We start from the raw sequence: 11,395 nt of genomic DNA on the forward strand, positions 1-11,395 counted from the left end.
TCTGATTTGTTTGTTATGTCTAGTGGTCAATTCCGTGCGAAACAAATCTAGAATAAAATCATATAAGTATCTATGATTGTGGCACACTAACTCCAGTTTGGCTTCAAGGGTATGACTCGTCATGCCAGAGCGTCACTTCGTAAATAAAAGTCATATATTGTGAAAATAATTTATTGAGTCACAACTTAACGTAAGATAAATAAGGCTATGCGTGTGGCGGGCTAGCGCGGGCCGCGGCGCCGCGCGTAGCGCAGCCCCAGCTCGTCCGCCACGCGCTCCACGGCCGCCAGGCTGGCGTCCAGCTGCTCGCGGCTGTGCGCCGCCGACAGGCAGAACCTGAGGGCGGAATAATATACTGCCACATTCACATTTCCGACAAGACAATCTTAAGAATAAAGTACGATGACCGAACAACGGACGGTGACCATTAATAGTACGATAAATCGTGTCACACTTTCCAGCGGTGACTTGACATGAAGTTCAGTTTGATGTTAAAAATATTTACTTAAAATTTTCGTTTTTGAACGATAAATCCAATAATATATACAGCTATAGGATTTTAAAATTCTATGAACGAATGTATACTAAAAGAAAGAGGTCTGGCGGGAAGCTTGTACGGCGTGTGTGATAAAACTGTGTCGGAGCTCATTAAATATTTTATTTCCATCTCACAACTTTTGGAATACTGCTCGATATTCGAAAGCTGCTCCGCATCAGGGCGAGACCCTACAGCCTCACAAAACCATCATATCTGAACCAATTTCTTTTTCACAAATCTTATATTATAGCCTTACAAGATTACATAGTCAAAATGTCACCGCCAGGAAGCATTCTCTTTCCAGCGGTGACTATTTGTCTCTATACACCAATCGAGTTTTGTCTCAATAGTTACAAAACAACATATACCGACGACTTTATCCCAATAGGGATCGACAGAGGTAAAATTATAATTTATAGTTCAAAAACGTTTTGTTGTGATCGTTATGTGAGCCATGTCAGGGGTGTTGGGCGGCTCCATAGCGGCACGTACCGTATGCGTGCCTTGTTGAGAGGCGTGGCGGGGAAGCCCACGCCCACCGTGGCCACGCCGCACGCCGTGAGCCGCTCCACCGTGGCCGCCATCTTGCTGAACGTGTACACCAGCAGCGGCACCACCGGCGACTCCTCCGACCCGAACACCACCACGCCCATCTCTTGCAGTCTACCAACGGCAATCGATCATTATAAATTCCAATCATTGACACCCTATAAACAGATAGCGAAGCAGTTTTTCTAAAAAAGCCAAACCGTGTCGGAAGTACGTATACATTAAGTTAGGTAGATAGTATAAGTCGGTTCCCTCGAATTAAGATGGCTGTTCAGATAAAGTGCAATATGGGTTGTAAAAAAATAAAAAGTAAATAATAAATAATTTTGAATTTGAATTTTTGAATTTAAAGTGACAAGACGCGTCGCAAGGCAAGAAACGATAACGTCCATACGTAAAACGATCATAGGCGATTGCGTAGACAGAAACCCTTCTAGATCGTAATTTATTTTATAACAGCAAGAGAAAAGTAGCAGGTTTTCTTCTCGGCTTTCGATTCGATAGACCAAAATATACTAGTGAACCGTGTCGCACAAGGTAAACATGCTGCGCCTCTTTTAGCCTCATTTATAAATCAGACTTCAGGTCGTTAAAATGATCGCAAGCGGCTCGACCGCCACGGGGCCAGGATGTCAAAGCCGCAGCAGAAGGCACTCACCGCGCGCGGAAGTAGCGCGTGTTGTCCCTGAGGCGGCGCAGGCGCGCGGCGCCGGCGGGCGCGGCCAGCGCGCGCATGGCGGCCAGCACCTGCGCCGCCACGGCGGGCGCCATGGCGTGCGCGTACGTGTGCGCGTGCCCGTGCTGCCGCACCCAGCGCACCAGCCGCCGGGACCCTGCGCACACACACCTCACTTTACTTTCATGCGCCACTTCTAAATCTGTTTCGATAATGATCGATGTATTCAAATACTACGTCTTCGACGTACTCGGAACGTGACTGAGTGGAGTTGGAGCTACGTTTTTCATAATTAACAAGAATAGTGACGGCGGGAGATTCGAGGTCTAAAAACTGTTAATAAATAGTTGGCTTGCGGCGATCGGCCGCGCCGACGACCCTGCGACTGACCGGCGATGTATCCGCCGGCGGCGCCGAAGCTCTTGGTGAAGGTGCCCATGAGCACGTCCACGTCGGCGGGGTCCACGCCGTGGTGGTCGCACACGCCGCGGCCGCGGGGGCCCAGGGCGCCCACCGAGTGCGCCTCGTCCAGGTACAGCTGCAACCCCAGCCGCCGCTTCAGCGCCACCACGCCCCGCAGCGGCACGATCGACCCCTCCATGCTGTACACGCCTTCCACCATCTGCACACCACACATTATGACCATTAGCGAGCCCAATGGTTCCGTGCGACGACTTTCACGATCTTATAACAAAAATAAACAACAAGAAACATTTTAACTATGAACAAATTAAAAACTCCGATTTGTATTATGCATATGCGATCAAGCAGGCATCGGCAGGCACTTCACCCCATCGTTATGGATATTCCATTAATTCACACGAAACGCACCGTATCCCTCTTTCCCTATAAACACTGCAACGGAATTCAAATGACCTGCCGCCACATTCGCTTATAATCAGGAAAATGCAAAACCATTTCTAATTAAAAAAAAAAACAATAATCCTTTGGATAACTATAATTACTGCCACGTGTAAGGTATAATTATGGAAACGGGATAAGCCGAAACGTCACAATACGAGGGCAGACTTACGATGACGATCTTGGTCCACTTGCCCTCCTGTATGGCCTCCCTGGCCAGCCGCTCGAGGTGCGCGAGGTCGTTGTGCCGGAACACCCTTACGCTGACGCGCGCCAGCCGCAGCCCCAGGATCAGCGACGCGTGGTTGTTCTCGTCCGACAGCACCAGCGCGCCCGGGCCCACCAGCGCCGGGATCACCAGCGAGTTGGTCGCGAACCCCATGCCGAACACTATCGCCGCCTGCACAATACACACATTTAATAACGCACTATTCAGACGCATCGCGTCATGTGGGTTATGGGCTTATGGGGCAAAATTTCCAGTATAAACTTAACTGGAAAATATACCTTTGATACGAAGTTCTAGGACGGACATGGTGGACCGTACGATGACAGGCGATTAGCTCTTAACCCGCATAATAGTGCACCACCGTCGGCGATGACGACTTGGCCGGCAAGATAAGCGGCTAAAGGAAACATTAAAGGAAGAAAGTAAGTGGAGAAGCGGCTCACCTCGACGCCCAGGAATTCTGCGGTGGCGTCCTCCAGGTCGCGGTGCAGCGGCGTGGAGCCCAGCTCGGCCCGCGCGCTGCCCAGCGCCAGCCCCAGCGTCCGCGCCGCGGCCGCCGCCGCCGCCGCCGCCGGCCCCTCGCCCTCCGCGAACCCCAGGTAGTTGTACGAGCCCAGGTTGATGCACGTGCGCCGCGAGCCCGACCAGCTGCACCACACCACGCACTTACACCACCACCCGTGTGCCGCCCAAGCGCAAGTGCGAGCGACACACGGCCACTCACTTTACGCACAACCATACATTCCTAACCATAATTAACAACAGATACTTGCGCAGTTACGACACTAGTTTTCGTACAGATTGGCAACTAGGTACTATTCAACTATAATTACATAATAATACCATTGATAACACAAGTTTACAACTACGAGTTCAACATAATGAGGCAGAACAAGAGCATTGTTCCGCGTGCGTACTCTTGTCCGCCTAGACTACATTACTACACACCACTAGCGGGTTGTCAGTGTGTGGTATGCACCTGATGCGAATGTGGCACATCTCGCAGGAGTCGCGCGCGTGCGCCGTGCCCGCCTGCTCCGCGCCCGGGGGGATAAATCCTTCGCTTCAATTCATCAACATAAACAAACAAAATTCAAAATAAAACTACTATTTCTACCGTTCTTTTCGCATTATCCGTAACTTCTGCGCGCCTATTTTTGAGAATCTGTTTTTACGAAAATAAAATCATAAAATAAATCCACGGCAATAAATGTGAAATTGTTATAATTCTTTGATAAAATAGTGGATAAAATTAATAAAAGGAGGATATTCCGTGAAGAATTTTCGTATAAAAACCAAACTCTACTGTCAGTCGTAGACTATCAGTCAAATACACAGTTGCAGATTTCAATAAGACTTTTTCTTGATTTGCGTTAAAAGCCATTTGCTACTCCTAGTCTGACTACGTATACATATTTGAATTGCTTTGATTATTTGGCTTTGTTCTTACGCCTACATTCAAGATATGCGAACATTGAAGGTAACAGAAATAATACACACACATACACATAGGATCTCGCCTTTTCCCGTTCGGGTAGGCGGATAGCCCGGAATTCCACTAAAACGATCCTAACACACCGCCTTCGCTTCCTCCACTCCCATTAAAGACTTCATGCATGCTCGCCATTTTAGATTACTCTTGACGTAGCCTTTCTTTAAAAGATTCTGGATAATATATAACAATATTATACCTGAATGTCCAGTTGTAGTCGTCGGTATGGCGCTCCTTGAGCACGAGGGTGGCGCCGGGCGCGGAGCAGATGGGCCGGTTGAAGATGTGCCGCACGCGCCGGTACACGTAGCGCGAGAAGAACTGCTCGAACGGGTTGTACAGCGGCGCGTACCCCTGCAACACAAGTTGGCACTCACTCACAACTGGGCTGGTAACCCGACGGGAACACCACACATTTGACAATCCGGATAAACATGATAGCGGATAGGAAATGTACAAACGTACTTACAACAGTTTACCAAGGTACCTTTTATGGAGAACGCTTGAAACCTTCAATAAAACTAATGGTTTTTTAATACCAGTTTATACTTCATTTTCCTTTTAATAAATAAAAACTAAGGTTGTTAGAAGAATATTTTATTCATTTAGAACTTGAACATTCAAAAATGCAATGGTGGTTGAGTATAAAATCATATAGCGGACCAAACCAGGCATCGTTTTACGGCACTATAACGATTGCAAACGTTTAAATGCATAATAATGTGTACGAGCGAGACGCGCGATTATCTGAGGATTTTCCGTCAGATTAGGTACAATTGGCACATACCACATTTTGTTATCTATGCATCCTATTTTAGCATTCCTATCACTATGTTGTTATGAATTTTGCGTGATAGCATAGTGCCTGGACAGCTGTCAGAATAGTACATTTTCTTGGTAGGTAACCCTCTTTCGCACTAGGCTGTACTCTATCTTTCTGTCCTGCAGTCATGCGCTCCACGATAGAGCGCAGACAGTACAGAAGTTGGAAATCGCGTACATTTGATGACGTCACGACACGCCACCCGCTGACTCACCTGCTGTTATCACATACCACAGCAATACGTAACCAGCCTCTTGATAACAGCTCTCAATAGTACATGATTTGCGGGAACAGTACTGAGGATATAATACTTGCAATAACATTACCGAGAAGACTGAGCATGTGATTCTATTAATATAGTATTGGGAGCAAGTAGAAATAACTCGATAAATTATCTTCTACTAAATAGCTGTAAAGAAAATCTTTTCAATGACAACTGTACGCGTAGGTACCTACTTATGTATGTGAATGCGACACGTGACGACATGACAACATGGGAAACCAATCAATACACTGCGGCTCCAATAGGCGTAGTAACTGCTACACTCAATTGCGCTCATTTTTCCAACAATTTAAGCTCAAATGAATTACTTATCATTGGAAAGAAACGAAGAAAAAAACGAACAGACTAGACAGATAGGTTGGGTTGGTACGTAAGTATGTCTAATTTAATGATGGTTGACTGTTCTTTACACGTCCGGTGCGGCGGTAGTAATATGAATTATATGCCAGTCATCCACTGATCTGTGATTCGGTAAATTCAGAACTGTGTTGTACATGGGTATAAAGTATCCACGCATCGCCTGTACGATCGTTTGCGCAAGCTCGCTCGCAATTCAGCAATTTGATAATTGACCTACACCATGTTTAGTTGCAATTAGATCCACTCCCGCGCAATCTTGCTCTACCTACTTATCCAACAACTACCTCATCGACTATTTTTTCCATTAATAAACGCCACTGGGCGCCTCACCGCCTGTATCGGAACCGGGAAAAATTAGTCAGTGTAATTTTGTATTTTACTACCTACGTATCGAAGACATTATCTTAAGTGACAAGTATAATATAATTTTATGTTTGTGCGCAAATTATTTCGCAATTTTACAAACACCAGCGATACTATCATGAGTTTTACGATCGGCGATATACCTACTAACTCGTGTACTGTACAGTCGACCAAACGGTCATTTCAAGTGTTCCAGACGCAGACGTACAGATGTGGCGTACGTACGCAGCGTTATACACATTAATATGTTTTGTGTTTACATCAGTTGCTATGAGAAGGAGAACCTAATTTTAAACGACGGAGGCGAGACGGGATTTCCCTGGAGCATATACCTACTCACTGTTCACCATCTTACCGTATCTAACTCTACCTCTTTCCTGTAACGCCTACATTATAGGTAAATCATGTTTAGGAATACAAACGGTGTTTTGTTTAGCGACAGTGACACACCAAGTAATCGGCTGTAACAACACGGCGGCGGCGTTATTAGAAACGCGTGTCGTTCGGTGAAACTGTATTTTACGAGGCATTGTATTGCATCTAAGTATAATGGCTGCGTTAATACTGTGCTATTAATATTAGCTCACTTCTATTATGCTAATACTCGACATATATGCATTTAACTCGTTATGTACCTATAGAGCGAGAATTGATTGACAGACTCCAGATTTTGGTTTCAGATATCAACGCCTAAATCGTGGCACTGTATAATTCAGATTAAGCTTGTTTCTCTGGCCAGTGATAAGAGCCGTCGGGCTAACATAATCCTATCCATACATTACACAGGGACGTATTGTGTGTTCCAGATATGTACAGCCATATTCATGTCATGTACCCACTTTAGAACTCTGTAGCATTAGCGTATTTATATACAGTGAAACTTGCAGTTTAATTTGTCAAAAAAGTTAATGTGACATGGTACTAAAGGTATACATATACATATATTATGAGTCATTCATTACGCGTACACGTGTGTGCGGCGGACCGTTACTCCGCCGCTCGCGTCACCAACCCAATACCGGGTAACTGGAATCTATGGGGCCTTGCACCAGGCAGCGGCTATCGCAAGTCAATTGTTCTTAAGAGAATTTTCTAGCAGTAAGTAGAAATATTAATTGTAATCTCTCACACAGGCACCTACGCTAGTAAATAATAGACGAAAATTCAGTCATAAAACTAGCAAACCGATTATTATTTTCCCTGTTATGCTTACATTAATTAAATGGCTCATTACCAAATTGTAATTTCCTCATGCAATACCTACAAACCGCTGCACCTTGCGTGTACGTAACCGCAAACGTCGCCATTATCCATGTATTTTCCTCGTGGGAACACCAATAAGAAGGTTCATCCGGAAAATGACAACTTTTCCTGCTCTATGCTTTTCCAGCTAGATATTTACGAAAACGTATGAAGCAACCAATTTTACAAGAGTAAAAAGAAACAAAATAACTACAATTAAACCGCTCTGTTCATTTTAACACACAGCCTTGAACATTATTGAAGCTGTTTTGTTTCGTTTATTTCTGCAGATAGTAGTAGGTATCTTTAATGCGGCTGAAAACTGTCATCGAGGCAAATGAACATGAGTTTATGTAAAGGATAGGACTGATAAGTGGAATAAAAGCGGAAAGCCTAAGAGCCCTACGCCCAGTACTAGATCATTGGCTGTTGACGATGATGGAAACAATCTAATTCATTGTAATTCCCTTGACCCTGGCCTAGTTTGGCGTTCCGTGGGCAATTTGTGAATAGATTTTACGGCATTCCACTACGAACTAACAAACATGTGTTGCATGTTCACCTCGCGGTTCCTCTCGACGGCGCCGCGTGGCTTGAAGAGCAGCTGGTTGAGGAAGCCGAGCATCATGAGGATGTAGAGGCCGAGGTGCGTGAGCGCCGCCGTCAGCAGCGAGCACTTCTCGAAGGAGCCCGGCCACGTGTCGTAGCGCGCCCACTGCATGCGCGGCACCGGCCCGCGCCCGTCCCACGGCATCTCCTCCTCATAGCTCTCCTTCTGGAATGTTACATACTTATTATTATCACAACCTGATTACCATCAGGCTTCAGGGCTCCTAAATACTAACATTCGGGAACCCCAACAGTAATAAAATATTCATTTTTAGATTTTATTTAAGATTGGTGTAATCATCATTAATTTAAGAGCCACACTCTTGTTGCTGCATCATTCTACACTTTTCACATCTGATGTTCGCCTTCTCTAATGAGATGTGTGTATGCCAATATGTATAATAATAAAATAAGGATAAAACTACATAATAACAAAAAATACAGATTACAACTTCAAGAGGAAATTACTTCTTTATTGGTTTACATTTATTGCTAAGGTGTCTTGCACATAGTTTCTGTAGCACGCATTTGCAGCTTTAAGAACAAATAAAATTGGTACATCATTACCATTTACAAACCTTTATTGGTACATTAAACATATATTGAAGGAACATTCATTTATCTATTTTCTTTAGAATGTGTGTGTAGAGTAGTAGTACTGGGTACCCTCATTACTTCACTCTTTAGCATAATTACCACTCCACTGGTTCTCATAATGGACCGTGTATACCATGCTTCATTGCAAGCCTAGTGCCACCAGCACAAATGTTTGAGAGAGATATTTAACAGATATAAATTATACTTTTAGATAATAATTATCAGAAATTATATTAATTAGTAGGAATCAAAATGTTTACAACATTGATATTCTCAATTACATATTTTATACTATATATTCTAATCATTAACTATTCTAGTTTAAACTTGGCAGGGGCGGTCAGAGTCTATAATAATGCGTCTTTATAACTCCATAAAGATTTAACATTTATATCCTAAATCAAATATTGGTATCTATTCTGGTAGACACTTATTGCACTTATTTTAAGTAAAGAGCTGCACTATTTCTATATCAATGAAACGAAAATTAAAATATAGTTTTCTTCATTAGAATGACCACCGTTTTAAGTAAGAATACCTCTACTTTAATTCTATTTTCGAAGTTACCAACTTTTTGTAAATTTTAAAATGTGGGCCTGGTCTGACATGAAGAATTTTATTTAATGTGATGGAGGTGGTAATGTAATGAAGTCAGGCAGCATATTACAATAAGTGATATGAAGCAGTGGGTGGGTAGCAAGCAGCCAATTGTAGAACTGCCACACAATCAGTACTATTGATTGCAATAATGCAGAACTAACTGCAAACAACTGTTACTTGTGTAGGCATTTACTGCATCTGCCTACTTCGGCAATCAATTTATTTTATTCTATTCATTTTATTTGAATATACCTACTCAGGATTGTAATGCCATGCAATTTAAATAACCATAAACAATGAATGTGAAATACAATGTTATAGAAATAAAAGAGTTAAAACACTTACTTTTCTATCATCACAATTGTGTACAATAAGATGTTGCTGAAATATGTTTTATAAGACAGGAAGATATTTTAAAAACAATAAATACAACAAGAATGTAGAGGCCTTTGCCCAGAAGTGGGACACGAAATTCAAATGAATGCAATGTAATGCATACAACACCAATAATACTGTTGTTTCAAACTAGTACCTATTTGTAAAGTTAAGCACAATCTTTGTTACTATAGCCATATTTATTTATTTGTACACAATGAAACAGACACAAGAGCCATGTACAATAATCTAAGTAAAATTTATGTTACGGCAGTAATACACTGAACAGCAATAATAATTTGCCTAAATGATAAAGCGGGACGCTGGACTGCGGAATTGGGTGGCCTTGGTAATCATCTTGTGATTTCGATTTGTAACAAACCCTAAATGCCGCGCGCGCGGGATGTGGCGCGAGGCGCGGCATAGGTTTAGTGGTGCACTGGGCGGGGCCCTCCGGGATATGCCGGCAAAATACATTCACCGACTTTCCAAGAGGTTATAAAATAAAAGAATGTCTACTTACAGCTACTCCGTTCGTCAATAGCGTTGACCTAACGTAACCATTACTTTGATGATTGTTTTTTCCATTTAACAACTTTTCCTCTTTAATATTACATTCTTGTATTTTATTACAGGAATTATTTTTACTATAATCAACATTTCCATTCGAGACCACAGCCGCCATCCTTCCCAACTAAACTAGGGATGCGCCGATCCGATCCGATCTTTTAGAAAATCGGATCGAAAGCCATTCGATCTGCCGATTTTTGGATCGGATCGAGACCATACGATTTTTAGGCGGATCGATACAAAACTTTAAAGATCGGATCGCTTGGATCGTATGAATTAAAAAGCGGATTACCTACATTAATTGCTTACGATTTTGTTAGGATAGAACTCGATCTTCTGTTTACGTTACGTTCCAAACTTGGCGGCGTCTTTTGCGTGCGGGTAGGTATAGATATACGAGCATCTTATTACATTTTATTATAATTTAACTTTGTGGGTACTTACCCTTTTGTTTACTTAAACATACGAGTAAAAAGTGTGGTTTGATTTCTTTCTAATTGCTATTGTCTCCGAGTATCTCAGATGTACGGACGTTTTGTTTTGTAAAACTGTTTGGTATAAAAATGGTGCCCCCTATAAAATCTAGTGTGTGGAGTCAGTTTACCCGAGATTACTCGAAGGCGGAAAATAAGTAATTGTGTCTTGCTTATTTGCATCCGATCCGGATCGATTTTCTTGATATCGGATCGACGGCATGCGATCCAATCCGCGGATCGGATCGACGCTTTACGATCCGATCCGATCCTCAAAATCGGATCGACGATCTAGACCGCGCATCCCTAAACTAAACTAAAACTAAACTGTCTGCCTGAAACTGACATACGCATGACACTGACGGGCGACAGTGACAAGCTGAATGAGGGAAAGAAAGAGTCGAAAGAGTGAGAGGAATGCAATGAGAGCCTGTAATGGCCTACCTCAACCCTTTTTGTGCTGAACAGAATTCAATACAGATTCCTACAGCAAAAATACAAAGCGCTAAGTACTGCTGATCCGCTGTTTTCTAAAATTACGTCAATCAATCGTATGTTAGTAAAATACTGATTCACGTAACAGTGACAATATAGTTTTACATACTAATTAGAACATACATTTCCGGTTATTGTACAAAGATGCGATTTCAGTTGCCTACGAATCAAGCAATATACTAGATAATCGTTCGACGAACAGTTAAAAAAATTGGAGTGATCTGTTTTACCGACACACGTCTTTCTGACAGTTTTGCGTG

The 11,395-nt window shown here is 42.9% G+C and overlaps 1 protein-coding gene across 1 annotated transcript; it reads right to left on the bottom strand.

Moving 5' to 3' along the window:
- Positions 1 to 157: 157 nt before the first annotated feature.
- LOC126368296 (serine palmitoyltransferase 2) lies at positions 158 to 10,293 on the bottom strand. Its single transcript, XM_050012192.1, has 9 exons — positions 10,121 to 10,293; positions 7,979 to 8,191; positions 4,545 to 4,699; positions 3,297 to 3,501; positions 2,797 to 3,024; positions 2,154 to 2,385; positions 1,746 to 1,920; positions 1,031 to 1,201; positions 158 to 336 (listed from the first exon to the last, which is right to left on the bottom strand). Exons 1-9 carry the CDS (start codon positions 10,280 to 10,282, stop codon positions 222 to 224), a joined length of 1,656 nt encoding a protein of 551 aa, XP_049868149.1. The 5' UTR covers positions 10,283 to 10,293; the 3' UTR covers positions 158 to 221.
- Between the last annotated feature and the right edge of the window lie 1,102 nt (positions 10,294 to 11,395).

The sequence above is a fragment of the Pectinophora gossypiella genome, chromosome 7 (assembly GCF_024362695.1).
Source record: "Pectinophora gossypiella chromosome 7, ilPecGoss1.1, whole genome shotgun sequence".
In the NCBI taxonomy this organism is placed as follows: Eukaryota; Metazoa; Arthropoda; class Insecta; order Lepidoptera; family Gelechiidae; genus Pectinophora; species Pectinophora gossypiella.

What these genes read in the sequence shown, in the direction of transcription:
- LOC126368296 (XM_050012192.1), bottom strand. Translation starts at nt 10,282, where the DNA reads ATGGCGGCTGTGGTCTCGAATGGAAATGTTGATTATAGTAAAAATAAT. An exon ending in CCGTCGAGAGGAACCGCGAG is followed by an intron (nt 4,700 to 7,978) that starts GTGAACATGCAA and finishes CTTGTGTTGCAG; the next exon opens with GGGTACGCGCCGCTGTACAA. An exon ending in CGCCGGCGGATACATCGCCG is followed by an intron (nt 1,921 to 2,153) that starts GTCAGTCGCAGG and finishes GTGTGTGCGCAG; the next exon opens with GGTCCCGGCGGCTGGTGCGC.